Here is a 23,716-nt window from a genome sequence, read left to right as displayed (position 1 = left end):
CGAATTAATGTTCTTAGTGTGGCCACGTGCACTCGACTTTATACAATCTGTTTTACAAAACGGGTTTATGTAAAATCAGAATAATCCCGTAGTGTAGACGTACCCTAAGTGTTGTAGTGTTGTTCTATGACCTTTGATTAAATCATCACAAACTAGTCCCATGCTCAGTACAAAGGAGTGCATTAGAAACATTTCTAGTGGATATCTTGGTCATATCACCAATACATTCTATTGACATTTCGGTTTATTTAATGATTGCTTAAGGGGGCTATGCTGCTTAACTTGATCAGCTTTTGTTACACAGAAACTGTGTGTAAATTTATCAGTCTTCCTGTATGTTTTCATTTTTGGTGCATGATTACATTTATCAGCTACACCAAAGAGCTGTACAATAATTCTGTACCTATGATTCACAACACTTAAATTACTTTTGAAAATTGAATAACTGCAAAGTACATTTTCATGAGTGTGCTGGTACAAAGACACAATGAATATAAATTGCTATTTGATTAGCCACAAATCTAAATGTAAAAAGGTTCAGTGTCTATCAGTTCCACTGGTTAGTGAAAGTTAGCCATTAGATATTCGTATGATGTCTCAAAGTATAATATCATGAGTAATTAATGTATTATATAGTTTTATAATAGCCAGTAGAAGAACCTGGTAGTAAAAGCCACTTCTTATTTTCATTATGCTTTATAAAAATACCAGTCTGAATAGCAACATGCCACTTATGTAATGGGTTAAAATGACATAACTTACAGCGCTGACATCAAATATAATCCTATCTGGATATTAAATAGAGAATTCAGCTTACTGGTTTTAAGTGCTAATTTCACTGTGTATGGAGCTGAAGTAATAATTTTCAATCTTTTCTGAACTTCACTGGAAAAACGCGGGCCGTGCAGCATGATTTAATACCTTGCTGTGGGTCATCTATTTCCACAAAGTTTCATGACACACAGCAAACAGTCAAGAATGTGCCCACCGCAACCTTAACGTGAGTGGGTCTTTGTCCGGCTTGTGCACTGTTTGGCAGCCTGGAAACAGAAACCAGATGGAGATATGGTTCATCCTGGGTTTAAAAAAAAAGGGGGAAGGAATCTGTGGCTATCTTGGAACCCAGCAAGGGTGGGAAGAAGGTAGCCAAGGATTTTGCTGGCATTGCCTTGTGGCAGATGTCCAGTGCTGGTACTCTTTCTGGAAGGGATACGATTGTCGAATAATACGGATTGGAAAAGAATTTGAAGGAAAACATCCCTTATGGGAGCTGAGTAAGGGGGGCTCCTAAGTCTCATCAGCGAGGAGCCAATACCTCCTCCTTTTCGTAACCCCCTTTAAAGTTGCTGAGAAGGGGGGTTGGGGTTTCTACATCTGGATCAGCAGGGAGCCAACCTCTTCTTCCCGCCTCTGCATGATCTATTGCTGGGTACTCCCAGATATTACAAGTGAATAACATTGCAACCTAATTAAACCACATCATGGCCTCATTTCTTTCTTCCAGTGTGGACAGAAAATAATTGTGTTTAGAAAATTATGTTTTCCCCACCAAGTGTCTTGTTTAACTATGGAAACAGGCTGTTGTATCATAGACAAAAGATTATAATTTCAGTGCATGATCAAAGAGAAAAAAAGCTGATTATGTAAATTCATATCTCCAACTATAAAGGTAATACAAAATCTGCTGTTGCATAAATATTTTCCTTTTCTCTAATTTGCACCATTTTGCTTTTAAAAGGGTATTTAATTAATGTTTATTGCATTCCAAAGAACTATTTCTTTCAATTTGTCAGCACCACCTATATTCTAGGTATTATTTTTTGTACCGAACACACGAACGAGACTGAGAAGAGTACAGAAATATCATCGTTCTAGAATTTACAGAGTACATTTTCACCTTAATGCACAGAGAGTTACACGATAAAATCCCCCAACTATGAGATAAGAATACAGCTTTTTATGTCAAAAGCACTAACAGTAAGGATGCTTTGAACCGCACATTACTATTAAGGAGTTTTGACATAACAGATGGGATGTCAAAATCAGTATGATTGGTCACCACAAGTGAAGATATACATGACATACATTCAGTTTTAGTTCTTTGAAATGTGACTTCATCCCCAAGATCTTCAGGGCATTTACGACGTTTTATAACTCAGTAATTTAGGCAAGCGGAAGATGTTGATTCCCTAGCCCTTTTACTGACCACTGTGCAGTCAATCAAAAAGTTATTTCTCTGTCCTAAGAAGACTAATAAACATATTACTTGTCAACTGGACAAGATTCACTAACAGGATGTATCTGACCTGCCCACAACCATTCTTATCTGCAAAGGGGAAGGAAGGGGGAAAGGTGCTTTCTTTGAGGTTTTTAAAATATTTTCAGATCACAACTCACAGCACTCCAAAGAAAGGGAAGGGCAGAATCTTGAGTTACATATCAACAAAACATCTATTGTCACCATGAGTTACCTTAAAGATATTTGTTTAATTGAAATTACCCATTTTATTCTCAAATCTAGGATGAAGAAATATTTTAGGAAAGTTATGGCCCCTATCTTCTGAAAGGAAAGTGCATTAGGAAACCTAATTAATTACCGTAATTTACCTTAGTATTTCAGCTATATTTATATTAGTCCTACTGTTCCTTCATACATTATAGCTGTTTGAGGCTGAAAGTGCCAGAAACGACAAATTAACTCAGACTCTGTTAACTGATATTCAACACGCAACTAAATGAGTTCAGGTGCCAATGTTTACTAAATCATCATGTGCATGTACCACACTGGACTACTAAAAGACTGATGTAATTTTTAATTCCCTAAAAGAAGCATAACAGACATTGTGACGTTCCCCTCTGGTGTTATCTGGACCGGTGATCTGCTAGGCCACTCCAATCCTTGACTTGGGGAGACAGTCTTTTCCTGCTCTGCTGTGAGAACCCCCACTCCTGGACTGTTCACTCACAGACTCTGGCATGTAAGCTGCTCCCAGCTACTTGCAACCGAATGACACTAGCCAATATCTCCGGTCCCAGACACAACCCTAGCAACCTCCGTCTTGCAGTGTCCAGTTATACCTGCTGGAGACTGTGAGCTCCTATGACTTTGTCAATTTAACAAAGTTATTGATGTGTACCAGGCTTGTTATCCCAAGGGGAGCATCTGACACACTTCAAACCAAATGCACTCCTTCCGGTAGAATAAACAAACAGATTTATTAACTATAAAGATAGATTTTAAGTGATCATAAGTCAAAACATAGCATGTCGGATTTGGTCAAATAAAATAAAAGCCAAACGCATTCAAAGCTGATTTTAACACTTTAAGTGCTCTTAGAAACTCAGATGCTTCTCACCACAGGCTGGCTGGTTGCTTTTTAGCCAAGTTCTCCCCTTTGATCAGTGCTTCAGTTGCTTGGTGTGGTGGTGTCTCTAGATGTAGGTGGAAGAGAGAGGAACAGCATGGCAAATGTCTCTCTCGTTTATTATGTCCTTTCTTCCCTTTTGGCTTTGCCACCCCTTCAGAGTCAGTTGAGCATTACCTCATCGCAGTTCCAAACTGACCAAAGGAAGGGGGGTAACTCACTCAAGAGTCTAATAGATTCTTTTGTTGCTGCCTAGCCCAGCGCCTTTTGTTCCTGTGAGGCTGGGCTGGGTTTGTTCCACCCATGACCTGGTGAGGCGTGAATTGCCCCTCTGCTTCAGGAGAGTCTTCGTCTGTGCTTGCTTTAAGCCATGAGGATATATTTTCAGCCTCATAACTATATACAGTAATATTATAGGTTATAATTTCACGTAGCAATTACTATAACATTACAATAACAACTATGCTCAGTGCATCATGAGCCTTCCGAAAACACCCAACATGACAAACTTTGCACTGGATACCAGACAATCATTTTATAAGGATGAACATGAGGGTGTAGGGTGTTCACCTGAGGTACAGAGTATCACTCACAAACTACACTTTTTACTCTTCACATACGATACAAAATTTATGATGGCGAAGGAACTTACCACTGGGGTTAAAAGCCATGCAGCAAATAGGCTTTTCATGTGCAGGGAAGTGGGCCACAATACCGCTGCTATCAGAATCCTCGCTAACAATCACCTGCATAATATTAATGGAGACAAAGGAAGGTTAGGTGTTGCTGTATGGTACAATCTTTATGCAGTAAAAGTTGCACAGTCATTCAACACCCACTCATTTCTGCACTTCGCTGCAGAATTCTGAAGATTCTGTAAATGACTGCCTGAAGAGTAGAAATCCTACAGGCCTCTTCATAAGCAGTGGAAATTCATGCCAGGATTACTAACACCTGAATATCCATTTTACAAAAGATATATATTAGCATAAATTAGAAATATTAATACATGTAAAACTATTGGAAACATCCAGACACAACTGCACAATTTTCTGCACTACTTTGTAGATGACATGGAGTGATTTTTAAAGCATACAGCTCCCATACTACAGACTAGAAAAACCTGGACATACTACATGAGGCACGGGGAGTCCCTTTTACTTATCGCTTCCAGATACAACTAACCCTACTGCTGCTCCGCTGCATGAAGTGTCGGTTGCTGCAGAGGAGGTTTGTGCGAGACTCTGTACCCTGAGTATTATGAAGCGAGGCTCCATGTCTAGATTGCTGCAGGATGAGGCAGAGTTGTTGCCAATTGGTCTACGATTAGGAGGATCCAGTGGGGGCAACTTTCTACTTCAGAATAGAATCTCCTGTTCCATCCCGGGGACTCAAGCAGCAACTGTAGAGAAGCTGTAGAATTACCTCACTTTTCTTCAGGCTGATAGGTGGATTTTGTCCTGCACAAGGCCAATTTGTTTGAGCTAGTCCAAGAGGCATTGATGAGGGACAATTTCAGCCAAAAAGCACACATAATTCCTTAAGTGTAAAAGACAAATAATTTTTCTAGCAAGACGATAAAAAAAATGACAGAAAAAGAACTGATAGCACAAATGGAACCTATGAAGTGGAAGATGTCATTTAATCATGACACAGGAAAACCTTTTCCTTGGTAATATTTAAAATATACATAGCAGAACTGTCTGCAAGTAGTGAAAAAGACTGCTTATACAAAGGGGAAAAATAAAGATTGAACACTTCTCTTAGGTCATCCAATCCATCTTTCTGGTAGTGCAGGACACTTCAGTATGTTCCCATTGTTTTATTATAATCTTGTTTACCTGAAACCAGTTTAAAATATCAAAGTAGAGAGTAGAAAGTATCTACTTTGGCCCATGATCCTTGTTTTTCAATGTTCTGTTCTCCCCATCTATAAGCAATGTGATTTGTATCCTTCCCTTGAATGATAAGGAATTCATGAGGTCAGACACCCTAGCACACAGAAGAGAGAGTTGAGTGTGTATATTGAAACAACTCTCTTATAAATTTAGTTATTGACAATCGTTAAGCACTGGAATAGGCTTCCAAGGAAGACTGTGGAATCCCCTTCACAGGAGGTTTTTAAGAACAGGTTAGATCAACACCTCTCAGGAATGTTCCTGCCTCAGTGCAGGGGGCTGGACCAGATGACCTCTCAATATCACTTCCTGGCCTACATTTCTATGATTCTAAGTAGCCTGATCTTTTCCATCTTGAAATTTCCTTGTGGTGGATTTTAAATAGCAGTACTAACAAAACAACACAACAAAACAAAAACAAACCAACCACAGGACTACTTAGGTTAAAGATACTCAGGAGGTTTTGGATTATAACCCTGCCAAGTCAAGTATCCATCTTAACATAAACATTAGTCAACTGCCTTTAAAAGAAGTACATTGAGAGAACATCAGGTTCTACACATTCAATCTCCTGAATGGAGGTATGCTTATGTGTTGGCATGAAGCGTATGTGGAATCATATCTTTGTCTTTAGGCTGGATTGTGATAGAGAAAACTTGTAACCTAATTATTCTGTTGTGACATGATACATTCAAGGACCAAATTCTGCCTCAGATAAGAACTGTCTGAGGCTGAAAACGTCCCGCGAAAGTTTATCAAAATCTGACTACATGAAAATGTGTTCTTGATCATCAGAAAGTGGAATTAAAACACTGCATTAAACACATCATTATCAGATGCAAGAAGAGTAGCTGGAGAGGTACTTTATTATTCAATTAAAATGATGAGGATGTTAAACATAGAAAACTCAAAACAAAGCAAAATAATCCCACAAAATTATTAATGAAAAACATTTGACAATTTATTAACCATGTAACCCACATTAAGTGAACGCCATCTACACTAAATAAGCAAGGGTCCCGTTTTCTAGTGTAAAATTATTTTTTCCAAATTTCTAATGATCTGTCTGTTGTGTTTCAAAATACATTTGAGGGCATTAAAAACTTCCTTTTCTTAACAGTTATTGGATAATTTGAAAACATTATTTCTATGCTTCGAATGAGAAATCATCTTAAAATGTTTAAAGAAGTCATACAGAGATGAGGAGGCCTGCGCCCAACTTATTTTAAATGTTCAAACTACTTGGCACTGTCACATACAGACAATTATGGTTTTGCTTTCCATTGTCAGCATTCCGTACTGATTCCAGAACCACTAAGAAATGGGTCTGGAGATCTTCCTAAGAGCATTTCAAAGAAACAGTGTTCCTTTTCTCAGCCTATATAAGCTGCACTGAATAACTCATATACATAATCTTTTCACAGCTTCCACTCTTATGCAACTTTTATGTAGTCTTACGCTAGGCCTTCTCATCATAATTAAAGATAGCAGTTGCCCCCTAAACTGGTATCACACATGAAACAGCGGATTTTTAAATCCAGTCACGTTACATCAAATTTTTGTTAACCTGAAATTTGTAGATATCAGTATTCATCCAAAGCACAGTTCAGAAAAGTTAATATATATTATCTGATTTGTTGCATGTGCAAATTTTTGTACAGACAGCAAACATGATTAATTCAGTGTGGGTTTCTTTTAAGCAATGAAAGTTGCACCAAGATGATTATCTCTACAACAAAAATCTCTGTACAACGGTCAAAGAACAGTCTGGCTGTTAGGAAAACGCAAACACTTTTAGTCTGAAAGTATAATGACAAATAGGGATTCCACAGGATCATTAGGCATTGTAAAATGCTTTAGACACTCTAATTTGAGTACAGCATAAAGCCAAAAATTTATCATTCATAGGTTAAACTAATGGCGTTCAAATTTTAAAATGGCTTTTCAGCTACTTCTTGAAATGCTCTTCCTGGAAAGGCGTAATTTGTGAATGATTTAAAATCAGTTTTCTAATAATCTCCGGTTCTTCATACAAAGCTCACTTACAAACATAACAAATTAACTACCTTTTAATCGTTTCACTTGGATTTATTATTCCACTGTTTGTGATTTTTTTAAAGGAATAAGAGCAAATTGATTTCTATTGTCTCCTTTCTACATTTAGAAATGCATAACTGGCCTTGAAGGCTGTGCAACCCCAAAATGATAGAGAGTCCAACTCTTTGGAAAGCTGTCTTATTCAAATGGAAATATCAGTGTCTCGTGTTTACCTAAACAGAGAGTAAGAACTCAAAACTTTGTGACTCAAAAATACAGAAGTTAATAGGAGGTGGAGAGCTTCTCCTACAAGCGATCCTCCGACTCTCATGGCTCTCAGCCCCACATTGTCTTTCCATCTAATACTTCTCACTCCCTACCATGGCAGCCCCTGAGTTAGTGACCTCACGTACCTGTCAATGTGGGGAAATATGAGGCTAAAGATACATCCCTCATGTTTTTAAATTCAACATAAAAAAGGAAATTACACTGGAATACAGGAGGCAAGTTAGTCGGGACCTGCAATGGGCAATTCATCATTTACTTATATTTAAAAATCTTCTGGCTGTACCTGAAACTTTTACTGTTTTTCCCCTTCTCACATGGCTGATTGGTCAGTTGCTGTGGTAAGCTAGGGAGAGGCCTTTTTCACATCTCTATATCATCTCTACGCTACAATGGAAGGAAAAGGAAAAGGCTTCTCCCTTGCTGACCTGATGATCGGTCTTGTCAGCCAGAGAAAAGTCCAGCAATGAACTCTAGGCTGTGGTCCTTTCAAAGCTCTCCCAAAAGGCAAAATATGAAGGCCTAGTCTTCCTGCAGATTTTGTACCCCATATAACTTTTTCAGTTAGATGCAATTTTTTTTACTGATCTATTACCCCTAGTGTGGACACAACAATACTAGTACACAGATGTCTTTAACTATACCCCTGTAACTGCAGAAGAGGGACAATTTTCATTTATAGGACAAGGCTGAAGGCTGAAGCACTGAGGCAATGAAGAAGGTATTCAGACCAAAGGGGATTCTTCTAGATAGACTTCACAAAAGATGGGATGGGGACACTTTACCCTGATGCTGAAATGAAAGAAGTTTTCTGCAACTGTATTGGAGGGGCTGGAGTGGGTTGAGGAGTACCCATGGGTGACTGGGAGGGACATTAAATCAACGTTCACGTTGTAAACCCGGCCCCTTTCCACCAGTTCATACTACGTGCAACGGAGAAGGGCGGAAGTGGGAATCCTTTCTTGGGAAAGAATGGCACAAATTGCCTAATGAGACGTTCAGCTGCTGCCAGAGTGGGGAAGCCCCCAACCCTGTATTTTCATGCTGGGACTTTTTCGAACTCCCTGGCAGTGATTTAAACACACTCCTTTTGGTGTTAAGATTAAAAGACCATGACAAAGTCACTTATAGTAATAGGTTCATAAATACAGCCACTGTCCTCACAAATGCATGGTAACTCAGCATAACAAGGTTACTCAAATATCTTCTTTACATATTTCCCTATCATCAGAAATTAAGATTTCCACAAAAATAACATTAGGCCTTTTCTGTCGAGACCCTGAAAATCAACACTCATCTTATCTGAGATGCCTAACCAGCGCCTCAGCCCGATAGCTGCAATATGATGTTCAGAAGAAGCAGCTCTACCTAGTGCTTAATTGAACATGATGAGTCACTGCTGTAGCTCTATCAGGCTAATTGCACTGAAGTTCAACAAAACACTAAGTGATAAAAGATTAATAAAGTAGCCTTTACCTTCTTTAAACAGAAAAACAGACAAAAACCCAATAGGATCATTACACATGCTATTAGAATACAGTGTTTGCTTTGAGAGCAAGAGATAGACTAGGAAAAAAAGGCTTTAGTTTAAACTGTGTTTTACTTCATTTTTAGTATGTTCCATGTTGTTGAACAGAAGCCATTGATAATTGTGACTTCAATTATTTCAATCTTTAAAGGCAAATTACACGACTTATGCCAGTGGAGACATGCTTTTAAACAAAATATGAAGGTAACACAAATAAAAATGGACACAAATTGAATCAAGTTGGTCTTATTCTTAATACAATTAAGAAAGAATGATTTCCATCATCATAAAAATCAAACTAAGCAATTTAGCAACAGAAATATGAAGAATAAAATATTCTATATCTATTGCATATACAAAAATATCTTCATTAAAGTCTCAGTGGATTTAAATAGCTAAAGTCAGTGCATTCTCAGCTTCAGGTCCTAAGATGTATGTGCAAAAAAACCCAAAAACCATTATAGCTAAGGTCAAACATCAGTGGAAAAGGGCTAAAAGTGATAAATCTGTGGCATTAACTACTGCACTCCTTTTAATAGAATCTAGCATAAACTCAAAACAGCCTTGCGCTCAGCCTGAACCATTTATCTGAGACAAAAATGTCTTCTTGACAAAAAGCAGATCCCCTTTAATAAAAGTAAGGCAGACAGTATTATGCTCTGAGGGAATCCTGTTGCTATATTTTATTTTTATTTACATTATATATATATATATATCTGTAATACATGTAGATATAAAAAGTGAAGTATATAATGAGAGTTTGAATACTGAATTAACTTTTGTGAACATTGTACTTTGTTGTAAGTAAAAGTACTGGGATTTATCACCAATGGAACTGCGTATGCCGTTAAAGTTTTACTATTAAAAACCCTTTATTCTTTAAACCTTTTGTTTTACCATAAAATTTCACTATGATTCTAGTTACTTGATAAGAATCTTTATTTGGTTCAATTGTTATCAACTCCTTACCAAATGGAAATGAACTTATGGAACTGCAGCAGTCTGCCCTTTTTTTTTTTATGAAGAATTCCTCTTTAATGCAATAAAAAGTTAATAGAGAACAGGAAAAAAAAAACCACAAGTTACATTTTAAAACATAAAAAGACCAACATGTTATCTACCTTATAATTTTTCAAAGTTAACATTAAAAAATTTTCCTCAAATATTTTCATGTGTTTTGAATGATCAATTAGTAACACAATGATATACCATTAATCACATCACTCTATCAAAAACATTAAGAATCAACTAAATGTTAGATGTTTAACAGATTTATATTCAGTCACAAAACTGCCAGCTTTTGAAAAAGGTCATTATTTCAGACTAAATGTGGGTGGCCTAGTTGATGAATTAATTAAGAATAAAGAATCAAAGGTCAAAAGAAAATAATTTTTCTATAAAACTCAAACCACTAAAGGTTTCTGTATTTATTTCCAATTAGGGAAAAAAGAGGACATCTGTAAAGGTTCGTTTTTATCAATTTAAACTAATTACAGATCCAAATAAATAGCCACTGCAGTTAACTCAAAAGTTTGGTAACGCTTCATTAAAAGGAAGTTTAAATAAGCACACGTACCATGGTAACATATTTTGGTTGACCACAAAGTTACTTAGGATTCTTCATAATTATTTTTATTCAGTTTTTAACTATAATCCAAATAATCTAATAATTCAACATTTCTACACTTTTCTTTTAATGACACTACAGTTAAAAACTCTCTCAAAATACCACTGTTTTTAAAAGAAGGAACTGGCATATAAACAACTGCCACATGTGAGATTTCACTAACATGTCTATATTCATAAGATTTACTAAAAATATTTTCCTCAGAGATTTACAACATTACATCTCTCTGTGGTTACATTCAAAGATTTCTTCAGTGTACAAATGTGTGTATATGTCTGTATAAAGCTAATAATGTTTCAAATTAAGCAATATTATGTTAATATCATATTTCATAAAATGCACGGAGTGCTATCTTGCATTCATTACACTGGCTGCCTATAAAAGAGTAAATTGAATTTTAAAATGAGAGAGAGAGTAATGCCAGTTTAAATTCTAACACTTCTGGCCTATCTATGTTCAATACATGCTCCTTAACCCTAATTTTTGCAAGTAAATCTGCATATCACACACATACATCTCCCACAATTTGGGGTTTGTACTGTCATATCCAAAGTCAACAATCACACGTTCTGCTGTTGTAGGCCCCGTGATATGGAACGAGCTCCCCAGTGACACCTATTTCATTTCATCCTTTACCTACTTCTTTCCCTTTCATAGGTATTTGCAGGAGAACCACTGATGGCTATTTATATTTATTACTTGCCTTTCCTATGCTTTTTGTTCCACTTTTTAAATTGGACACTTGTTTGTTTTTAAATATCTACCTCTTAAAAGAGGTCGTTTCATTATTTTTATTACACTGTAATTGTTTTCATTCCATTATATAATACAATGCCCCGAGATCTTGGTCAGAGGTGGGGTTAGTGCTACGTGGATAAACAGGGTGATTTTGAAATTCACAAAGGGCACTTAGGTGCCCAGCTGAAAATCACTGGAAGTTGGGCACCTGACTCCGCTCCATGTCTCTGAAACTTGCCTCCAGAGCTGCTATTATTTCTGACTATCCTTTGAGAGACACACACACACATCTCACAATGCACACGTCCCTGAATGAAAGGGCTTTGCTACAGTGTCTGGAAAGGGTTAACTCAATCCAGAATACAAACTTCTCTGGAATCAAGAATTCCCAGTGGTTTCCCATGTGATTTAGGAAGACCCAAGCTACCACTGAGCATATCCATTTCAATTCAAGAGAGATGTAAACAGCCCAAACCACAAAGCCTCATCCTTCCCTTTCCACCTGGGAGGAGTCAGGGATTCTACCCATTAGTGCCTCATATCTACTTTGTCATTTCATTTCTCATACTGAGTCTAGATTTGGATACTATATCCTATCACTGCCTGCTTAATCACTGCCAGGAGCTGTGCCTTGAAAGCGAAGATAAAAATACACAAGGGATTTGAGCTGTAACTGTAGAACAATTATTTCATCTGAGCATGGGCCTAACCTTAGACCCAGGGTCGGCAACCTGCAGCACATGTGCCAAAGGCGGCACGTGAGCTGATTTTGAGTGGCACTCTGCTGCCAGCCGGCGTCCCGGCTGCCGGCCCCACTCAGCCCGCTGCCTGCCTGAATGAATGGAACTCCAGGCCAGCAGTAGGCTGAGCGGGGCTGGCCGCTGGGACCCCGCCTGGCAGGGCCCTGTCGACGGAATCCCACACCGGCAGTGGGCTGGGCTCAGCCCACTGCTGGTCTGGGGTTCAGTCTGCCGCCCATGCTGCTGGTCTGGGGTTCCCTTCGTCGGCCCCTGTAACTGTAAAATGTATTACTGGCACGCGAAATCATTTACTTACTGTAATTTAAGAAGACTTGGCACATCACTTCTCAAAGGCTGCCGACCTCTGCCTTAGGCCCTGTGAGTAACCCACATTAACCATCCAGCTCAACCACTCTCCATCCCACCTGGGTGAACCCAGCAGAGGTTCGAGGAATGGGGCAGGTGTGAAGGTGGGGTAAAACACACTATACACAAGCCAATTTGCCATGACGGGGTCAATTCCTTCCAGACACTAAATATAATGAGCAAGGATCAACCCAGCTCAGGTAGTCATATAGGCAGCAATTGAGCAAGGTGATTAACCATGTGCCTACCTTTAAGAACGCAGTGCAGTTGTAGCTATGTCAGTCCTAGGATATGAGAGAGACAAGATGGGTGAGGCAACGGCTTTTATTGCACCAACTTCTGTTGGTGAGAGACAATGGCTTTTGAGCTACACAGAGCTCTTCTTCAGATCTCTCTGACCAAAAGAAGTTGATCCAATAAAAGACATTACCTCTCCCACCTAGTCTCTCTAATATCTTTAAGCATGTGAGCAGCCCTATCTCCTTCAGTGAGACTACTCACACATTTAAAGTCAGGCATCTGCTTAAGTGCCTTGCTAAACTGGAGCCTGAATCAATAATGCTATGAAAACTATCCATGTCTGTTGAGGTAGTACAAATGGATCCTACATCATCTAAGCAGTAACCTGTCACCTCCTGCGGACGTACCTGGTCTCATCAGCATGAGAGAGCAGGAGCGTTCCCGGTCTCCTACCAACTGACTCTTTTTTCTACTCCTCTGCACTACAACTAGTTAATTCATCCAGCCAGCAGAATTTGAATCTGCCATGTTCAAGCCAGGATCTGTGCACAAAACTTGCTGATTCAACTCAGTGATGGAGGAAACAGAGTAGGAGGGTAGCATCTGGCAATGACTCAGAAGGGACACACTCGCAAATCATACACCTTATACAGGAAAGTACTCTACAGAGGCAGTGTTGTACTACAACCAACTTTTTCTAGGCCACATAAAAAATTAAAACTCTCTCTCAGGTTTTTGTTTATCAAGCCTCTTCACTGATAGACCTAGACCTTTCTGAAGTTATAAAAAGGCCTTTTGTGGCAACATAAATGAAAGTTATTTTCCCTTATTAGAAAAACCCACACAGAAAATTCTGAGACCCGGCTCCACAATGAACGTAACTTATGAACCCCAATACTGTTTACATATCTCAGGAGACAAAAATACAAACGCCAGAAAGTTATTTCTGAATTCAAATGATCTAAGAATAGTATCTACCTCAAAGCCTGTTACTTCAGGGGTTTAAGACAAAAACCAATTGTTTCACTACAAATAATGGCTTATTTTTGATATTGTAGTGTTAGTTGGGCAAAGTAACTGTTATCATTTTTACAACTTCTTTTCCACAGTGTCCTTTAGTTTTGATTATTTCCTACCACTGGTAAGGTCAGAGGACAAGTTCATAAAAACCTCTAAATCAACAAAAAGACTTCAAAACCTAAGATAAATCACTTTATTTCTAAGCCTATGCAGAATAGTCAATGCACAGACAAGAACATCAGATATAATGACTGCATTAAACAAGGCTTCATGAGAAATTTATGAAGTAGAATTTTTCTTTTTTTCTGGCTTTCTAAGAAAAGGCAACAGAAATTTTTCCAGGAACCAAAAATGAATCCCAAAGGCCAGCAGCCTTATTTTACTAACATAATCTTGTAAAATCAAATAAAATCACGTTGTTTTCTATTTTCTGCTGGTTTTATATTATTTTGGTTTTAAGAGAGAAGGGACTTCAATATCAAATCACTGGCAACACTATATGGATTTGATTATCTTTAAATTAATTCTTGGAAACATTAAAATATCAGACAGCATCTTATAAACTTGGGAAGGAAAATATTTTATTTTATCATCAGTTAGGAAACACACATAACATGACTGATTTTTAAAAAAATATCTTACCAAGGTAACAAAACTGTACACACAGTGCATCCTAAACATTAGTGTGGGCCTTTGAGGGGTTGGGAGAAATAGGAAGGAATGAGGGTGGGGAGTTGTTCTTTTTGTTTTTTATTCAGCAAATGTTGACAAATAGATTACGGAAAAACTCAATTTGCAGAACCGCCATAAATAATTAAACCAGCTAGAGTCTTGCATGAGTAGAGACTCCAGGATCAGGCCCTTAAAAAATAAATGATTTGTTGAAGTAAATCAATAAGAAACCTACGACACCTTTATTTTATAAAGAAACTTAATTAAAACATTAGTTTCCATTTTAAATGGTTGACATATGGGTATTCTAAACAGATAATCTTATGTGGTACAATTGTGTTCTACAAATTAACTATGTTGTCAGAAAAAAATATTAAATGGCAGACTCGGACTCACTTAAACTTACTCTTTGAAAAGTTGAGTAATTTCAGACTTTCTACCCAAGTTCTCCATTTGCTTAGCTAACCATGGTCTCCCAATTATTACTATTTTACATCATATCAAACAGTTCACCATATTTCTAGACCACAGTCAAAATTTCCTGCTACATTATGTATTAATAAATGTAATCAGACCATATCCACATAAAACAGGTCAGCATAAATCAGCGTCACTTCTGAGCAAGTGTTAGAGGGACAGAAAGTGACACTTCACACTTGATGTTGTCAAAATGTCATGTAAATGCACATTACAGGCTATATACATGCTGGCTTAAATTCATTCTCAAATAGCACTTCCTATGTCATAAGAATGTGCATCTGTAAATTTGCTAGACCTGATAAAAATCATGGTTGTAGTTTTCATTTGGAAATATAAAAGCACATAATGCATTTTTAATTCTAAAGTCTTGTGACACTTAAAGCACTTCTGATACTCTTTTCTGTTTCTTTACAAGTTGTATTACCTGCCCTTCTCCAACTGTCTCGGTATCAATAACAGTGATGATCCCAGGCACCAGAGGACTTCGACGAGTATTGCTATGAACTAAAATCTCTTCTTCAGTTGCTCCTGAAGGCAATGTCCCTGTCAGCTGTGTTACCACTTTCCCAACCATTGTAAGTCCAGTCTTTATCGTCTATAAAAAGAAAGAGAACCAATAAATACAGTTTTAGGGCTGTTTTTCAGATCTACATTGAAATTTCTCTCACAGCACAATGAATGTGGTGACTAGATTGCTCATCACCATACATCAAGAAACACACAAAACAAATTAAATGGGTTTTTATAACTGACATACTAATTGTGTGAGACACTACATGTAATAATATTCTGTTTAAAAGGCTTAGCAAGCCATCAACAGAGTTTGATCAATCTTGTGAACTGGTTTTCTTTGGAAAATAAAATGTAATTTCACATATTTTATTCAGGGCTTCAAAAACACTGATAAAAGAAAGAGAAGTATTCACTGCAATGTCTTTAGACATTAATATGTTAATTTTTTTCTTTTTAAAACTAACATTTTTATTTGTTTGTTCCTGCAGGTACTGAGCAAAAGCCACCACAGTTGAAAGCATTACAATATATTGATATTATAATAAAAAAGGACAAGTGCACAGAACCCATTGAAAGAAGTGCAGTGTGAGTACACAGATCACATTTCTATTGCCATATGACCTTTCTCCTCTATGATGATGAACTACAGAAATATACAAGGCTTGTCCTTCATTTCATTTGATACATCACCTCAGAGATGGTAACAGGAATCAAATGTAAGTTGTATTTGCAGTGAGAGGAATAAAGGCATTACACATTCACTGCATAAGAATGGCCATACTGGGTCAGACCAAAGGTCCATATAGCCCAGTACCCTGTCTTTGAACAGTGGCCAATGCCGGGAGCCTTAGAGGGAATGAACAGAACAGGTAAACAAACTGATCCATCCCGTCGCCCATTCCCACTACGCAGAGAAATACTTATTTGGGACCAAATCATGCTTGACTTACTCATATGTTAATAGTCCCACTGAAGGCAATGGTATACAGATGAGTAAGACAGGAAGGATGTGGCCCTTTATGGATATAAAAGGGATAGACATTTATTTCTCAAGAATTCACCTTTTGGAGTTCTAATATTGTTTGAATATGAGACCCAAAATCAGTAACATTAAAGACTATGTCTTCAAAGTAGTGGGAAGGAGGACTTCCAGCAGATCACACAAATCCTACTACCAATAATGGGACTTATTGTTCATGCTTCCCAGGTATTGCTTTGAAATTTTATCCCTGGCACTGGGTTTTATACTTTACTAACTTTTTGCTACTGGTGGTGGTGGAATAGGACAATTTGGGAGAGATGGGTTAAAAAAAACTACATCTCTGTAAAGTTTTTCCTGGTACCAAGGACCGCCTCTGATAAATAAATATAATAGGAGTTTAAGAACAGAATGACATTGCGACAAATAAATTCTTAACTAAAATGACAAGCAAAGCTGCCTGCTAAATTGAAAAGGAAAAAAGATACAGATCAAAAACTGAAACCAAGAATAAGCCACAAATCAATTGTAACTGCTTTGTTTAGTGCTAAAAACTCAAACTGCAGTGATTAGAAAACACATTAGTGTTCATCAATTAGCAGCCAAACGTTTGCTTTAATAATTCATAGGAAAAGACTTACACAAAGTCTGGTAGTGTGTTGTCAGGAAAGCCTCTGAAGGACCAACAGAATTAGGCGCCACACTGTATTGATGGCAATTTCTAGCCAGGAAGCCTGATTAACCTCTGAGATGCCTCTGTTGATGTACTTACCCCATTAATGCTAATGGAGATGCTACCACTTAAAACAGAGCCATGTCTTTATCAACAGAATACCTTTTGGTTTTAAAGTGTTTAGTAATATATCCTGGTATTTGCTTCTTATCTTGATCTTATCATACTCACATCAATGAATAAGAAAGAACAAACTTGAACAGCTAATGTTTCATCCAGAAGATTAAAAATAACATACAACAAAACAAAATAATGGTATCTGAAGGGAAAGACCTAAAAGTTAATACCACTATACTGTGTTACAACACACAGGCCTTCAGAAAAAACTGACCAATACTGAGGTGACATACATTTGTAATTAAAAGCATACACTAACGCAGTCGTATTTCATGCAGCCAGAAAATGTAAGCATTACAGACTCAGTAAAATACATAGAAAGATTATGTGGCAAGAACAGGGTAGAATGAGCCCCTTAAGAAAGTAACTGCAATATTATATCTAGTTAGATTATATAGTGACAAGTACACTATTTAAGTCTTTCTTTGAAAAACAAAGGATGCTTATCTAACAAGTTGAACTGCTGTCATACGTTATACCAGACTGTGACTGCAAGCCGTCTGAAAAATAATAGGTGTACAAAGATTTGGCCCAGTCCATTAGTACATAAATATCAGTGCAAAACCATTACCTTACTTATTCCCTTGTGCTATGCGTGTATTTGCAAAAACTTCCCTGGTAATCTTTAACCTTTCCCATGCCATATCAGCTGTCCTCCCTATCCATTAGTGCTAATGGCCTTGCTCTCACATAAGCTGTTAGTACTCATTAAGAAGTTATCAGGTATCAAGAGAAAACAGATGCAGTTTTTGCTAAATCACTTTACCACCTTGGGATTAAGAGACACCAAAAAAGAATCAACTAAAGCAGTTATTAGGTGACAAGAAAACTTGGTTTATAATATGATGTTAGACAATAGGCAGACCAACAAAAGAGGTTTTAAGATTAAATAAATGTATGAGTTTTCACTTTTCAGCTTTCTTCATTATTGATGGGAATTCTTAGTGAGTGAAGACATGATGTTTTCCTAAAAATGAAATCCGTTTTTTCAATGTTTTCTTGTAAACAACTTGCACTACATTTAAATGCAAAATCTCAAAACTTTGCATAGTGCAATTAGACACTTAAAAAAACCTGTTCTTCATTCAAATATAAAGTTATTTTAATTTTAAAAAAACCTATGTACTCATCCACTGTTGAATCTAAAAAAAGACCACACCTTTAATTAGCTGAGAAAATTAAAATGTATCATCCAATGACAGTTGAGCTGTTTAGTTTTAACAAGGTCTTATGTCCTTTTAGTGATAAAATGATGTATTATTCTTTCTCACAAAGGGAACAAAAAGTTGACATAAAAATGTAAATGTTTCCAAATTAAGACTCTGGAAGGAGAAGCTGGAATATTTGAAAGAACCAAATATTCTACTGATACGCAAATAACCTGGTAATCAATAATTAAATCGAAAATATGGTTTGAACCACATAACAGTTCCTTTGATTCAAACAATTTTAGATCCAAATTTGAACCAAACTTTTGATGAAGTTCTGAAATGAAATTCTTGACTTTCCCTTCTCCAGACATGATGAGAACCATATGTGCTGAAACAGCAGAAAAATGGTTTCACGAGATACAGAGAGGAAGGGAATCTACTGGCTACCCTTAAGAAAGGTATGGAAGGGTTGCCTGCCATGCCACCCCAAGACTGAATTAGGAGAGAGAAGGCATACCTGGACACCTCTTTAAGAGACTAGAGAATGAGCTGGTCTGGATGATCACCTTCTCAACACACAGTTGTTAGCAAAAAGCGGGGTCTCTCTCCAGGTAGATGAAGAAGCCAAAGGAGGGGAAGGGGATGGAACAGTGTATTCTCCCCTCACCCCCCCTCACCCCCCCAAAAGGATGGATACTGCAGATAAGCAACTTCACATCTGGATGATTATCTAAACCAAACCCCTCGAAGTTCACCAATCACTAAAACCACTCAATAATAATGAGCTTCATTCCTGGAAGATGCTACATGCCTTCAGTCCCATTTCACTGACTTTACTGGCAGTGGAGAAATCCATGGCACCTGAAGCACACCATGCAAAGCAATTTTCATCTTTGTGAACAATAATAACTTCCCTGATACACTCTATTAAATTATCAACATTTTAAAATGTGATTATTTTCTGTTTCCACGGCATTTACGTTCAGTGAAGCTGCTGAAATTATCACTACTGTGATCTGCCTTAGAACACACACAGAGTCAAACAAATGGGAAGAAATGAAAATAAGAAGTAAGAAAATACGATCAAAGAGGCAAAATGACCCATAAAAAAAGTTAGCAACAGCAGAAAGGAGAGTTTTTGTCAGATGCATGAAGTGAGAATAGTGAAAACTACTCTGGCTGTTCAAAACAAAATCCTTCTAGACATCTAAAATAAAGATCATCAAATAATAAATCCATGATATTGTGAGTTTCTCCAATATTGCTGGGATAAAAAGAGAGATTAACCCTTTGGCACCCAGAGTCAATGTCTCCTAATGTGATGGTGGTTTTGAACTTAGCATTAAATGTTAACAGGGGTAGCTCTAGCACTGCCAGATAAAGGGATTGAGGATAACTCTTGAAATTGTTGATTATGCAGGAGGCCTACTTCATATGATAAACTCATGGGAACCACATTAGGGAGAAAAAAAGCTGTTAGCTACCGAGGCACTTTTCAAGTTAACCTATCAAATGTCATCATAGTAAATATTTTCCACAGCTACTGAGTGTTTCCTCTAAGGATCTCCAAGTGGAAGCTCTCAGATGAGGTTCTATCACTATTACTCCTTACCAAACTTTATCTTCCTTCTCTGTGTAAAGGTTCCTCCACGTCCCTCAGTAAGAGATTGGAATCAAGACCCACAAAAGGCTGAATGCCAAGGTCATTTGAGAAAAAAAGAACTTTTATGAGACCGCTCTGAATTCAAAAGGGACAGAGCAGGGAATAAAAAAGGACATCCACTTTAAAAGAAGCTAACACCTCCATTGATCAAAGGGATGGATCCTAGACCATTTCATGCAGATAAGATACAATCACAGTTGAGGCCTGTAAAGGAAGATTTACTTAAACAAGCAGTATGGTGAGGTAATGGGAAGGGCAAAGGGCAACAGATATTTGGAGTGTATATTTGCCTCTGAGGTGAGTCAGTGTTTCAATTACCAGGAAGTGGAATTTCGCTTATGGCTACACAGTTTGATTAAATCAGTCAAAACAAAGTTATTAACTTTGTTCCATGCTTTAGACTTGCTAACAGACACAAAAGTTACAAAATTTGTTAGCAAAAAGCACAAACATAATTAAGACACCAATCCGGCAAATACTTATACATGTGCACTCACTTAAGTAGTCCCATTGCCTTCACTTGGAATATTAACATGAGTAAAGTTCTGCATGTGCATAAATGTTTGCAAAATTGGGGCATAAATTTTTATCAGGTTTGTACTAATCAATTGGACCTTGGTCAACTAACAATAAAATAGCCTCCTGACTATCAAAATTTCAGGCTGAAAATATTTACACTGTCCACTGATGTGGACATGGAAACAAGGAAACACGGAAATCATATGGTTAAACAAGGAGGCTACAACGTTATTAACAGCCTACAGCTAACTGGACTATATCACCAAACACTATCCTACACGTTTGTTCACTGATCTGAACTGGCACCTTGAGGTCTTACCTTGAAAGTGAGTGTGAACCCATGCCCCCTCTACACACACTCAGGTCAATCAAGGAACCCTGACTGGATACCAGAGTCTCAATCTTCTCCTCTCTTTCTTGGCAGAGGTAGGATAGAGGAGAAGAGCTACAAGCAGCAGCAGACACAGAGGTGCACTCCTGTCATTATGGCACATGAATGCCCAGGACCAGTGTCCAAGCAGCCCATTTGGTTTTAGAGTCTTCAACTGGACGCTTTCTAGCCTCGACTGCACTGGACTCCCCAAAAACAAACCTCCTGGATGCCAAGTGGAATGTGAAAAAAAATCTACATAACTATTTGCCAGTTTCCCAATACAGGAAAGATGCACCTTCCTGACCCCAAAACTGGGAATCAGCCCAGGCCCCGGCACTCTCAGGAATCCAGCATATTAGTGAAAGGCATGACAAACAGGGCTACTCAACCCAGGATGCACCTTTTTTTTTTTTTATCATCCCCTTCAAAAACTTCAGCAACAGAAAGAGCCAAGACCCCGGCTTGCACTGCCCAATGGCAGCTGCTCTGGATGGGATGAGCCCAAGAGCCTGGACCCAGATGCTGCATGTGATCCTGTCTCCCCATACAGCATGAAGAAAGGAAGGGGGCAGAAGTGGGAAGCAGCAGCCCCCATCTACTAAAGGCAAAGAGATAGGGGTAGAGCAAGGAGGATGATGAACACTGTCTCAAATCCCCTTGGCCAAAATCTCCCTCCCTCCCCAGAAGGTTGTCTCTACTGTTCCCAGTCCCAACCAAACTCCACCCCGGCTTGCAATGTATTAAATGTCTCATTTAAATATATGCCTTCCCCACCACTTATACTGTACACAAGAGGCCCTGAGTCTCCCCCGCCCCTATTTACACAATGGGATCACAACTAATCAAGAACCCCAACAATTGACAAGAGAATCATGGCATTTGGATGTAACTGAAGATTTCCATTCTACCCTGTACTACCAACCCAGAATTCCTTCCCCAAGTATTAGCGGTTCGTAGCATGCATTAGTGCATATTATCTAATGGCTTTCTATCTTTTCCCAGCTCTGATTATTACCTTGCTGTTATATAGGGTCTCACACGTTTTTCTTTCCTGCGATTATACAAATCTTTTCCCTGCTTATTGCACCATCATTTTCAAGTTTGTATGTATTTGGCTCATATGGGTTGGGTGAAATTCTCTAGCCTGTATAATGCAGGAGGTCAGACTAGATCATCATAATGGTCCCTACCAGCCTTAAAAACTATTAATCTATGGTCTTGTCTAGAGACCCTTTCGTGCTTTCTGACAGACACTCTCTGGCTGGATTTTTCAGTCCTTGTAACAACACAAAACAAAAAATTAGCCTTTGATCTGCAGGGACTATACAATGTGTACTACTCAGTTGTACACAGAGTTTAAACAACATTGTGGCTTGCTCTTTCCAATGGCATATCGGGCCAGACTCCTGCTTACATGAAGGCCACTTTATGTTGCTCTGGTAGTATAAAGTGACCCTCATGTAAACAAGAATCCAGCCTATTTGAGCACAGTTATAGCAAATGCTACTGAACTAGTTAGCTAAGCCCATTTGCCCTTTTTTAAAAAAAATGCTAACGCTGATGAGACAGAAAGTATTTTTTTCAACTTTTTCCACTGAGTGTGAAGGTACTCAGAGCAGATATTACAGATTTAAAATAGTATCTTCAGGAGGAGGAAGATCCAAATTTCCCCTCAGCAATGTAAAAACCTGTGATTTTTCTCCCCCTCCAACCACAACACAGTTGAGTTCTCAAGCCATCTTGATGGAGTACATTCGTTCTTTTATTTGCTTTTATATGAAACAGCATGACCTTTGCTTCTCTTTGTGGGTTCTTTAAACTGTTGTTTTGTTCAGTGCAGTTGTGCTTTCTATTCCATGCTGTCATTTAGATTCTCTTTGTAATCCCTATGATTAGAACTGTTTTATTGTGTATTTCACAAATCACAAGCTTGTGGTTATGAGAAAAGCTTGTAATCAGCATGAACTTCGCCAGCCAACACTGAAACTCACTTTTTTGTGTGTGAAAAAGAACTGACTTCTCCAAATGTGAGAGGTAAAATCTCCAGGAAAAAAATGCATGCTCTTTTGGCTTGCCTATGATTTTTCCATGAAAACTCAGAAGCTTCCAAACACACAGAGGAATGCTGTTCCGACTAAGCAAACCATAGGCACTGGTATCTAAATGTAAACATTATTATTAACACTCAGAGGCTTTTCTGAAGGTTATAATAACTGGAGCTGGGTGAATAACTGATTTTTTGGTTCGGTGACTGAACTCAAAAAATCTGAAAAATAATTTGGTTTGTATCAATCTGAAACAACAATTTTTTAAGTTTTTATTGCCAGTGAAAAACAAACAAAAAAAAAATCATTTCAGGTCTAACAAAAAGTTTCTTTTAACTTGAAATGTTTCGTTTTCGGGGGGAGGGGGGGGCTTGGGGTTTTCTACTAATTTTAATTTTGAAAATGTTGAAATGAAACATTTCTATGTTTTTCAAATTTCTTCCCCTATTTTTTTCCAGCCAAAACTATTTGCCAAATCCTACAAGCGAATAAACTATTTGCCGAAATAAATTCAGCCAGCTCTGGTAAAGTAAGTATATAATTAATTAGCTCTTCTATCCCTCAAGTACAATTTTATCACCCCTGAAATACAGTAAAAATATAGTATTGGAGTAAATATATCCACAA

The 23,716-nt window shown here is 37.8% G+C and overlaps 1 protein-coding gene across 11 annotated transcripts in view; it reads right to left on the bottom strand.

Moving 5' to 3' along the window:
* BCAS3 (BCAS3 microtubule associated cell migration factor) overlaps positions 1 to 23,716 on the bottom strand; it is a 497,109-nt gene that overhangs the window by 368,483 nt on the left and 104,910 nt on the right. For 10 of the 11 annotated variants that reach the window (XR_012657329.1, XR_012657330.1, XM_032779316.2 and 7 more), the window contains exons 12-13: positions 15,421 to 15,591; positions 4,018 to 4,111 (exon numbers count right to left, since the gene is read on the bottom strand). Coding sequence is in view for 9 of the 11 variants with exons in the window: in XM_032779316.2 (XP_032635207.1) it covers positions 4,018 to 4,111; positions 15,421 to 15,591 (265 nt within the window). In the remaining 2 variants the exon portion in view is untranslated. The remainder of the gene's footprint in view (positions 1 to 4,017; positions 4,112 to 15,420; positions 15,592 to 23,716) is intronic. The other variant, XM_032779323.2, reaches the window with a different exon arrangement.

Source organism: Chelonoidis abingdonii, chromosome 20 (assembly GCF_003597395.2).
Source record: "Chelonoidis abingdonii isolate Lonesome George chromosome 20, CheloAbing_2.0, whole genome shotgun sequence".
In the NCBI taxonomy this organism is placed as follows: Eukaryota; Metazoa; Chordata; order Testudines; family Testudinidae; genus Chelonoidis; species Chelonoidis abingdonii.
Note: the sequence above shows the minus strand (reverse complement) of the source record. Positions and strands in the feature narration are given on the sequence as shown.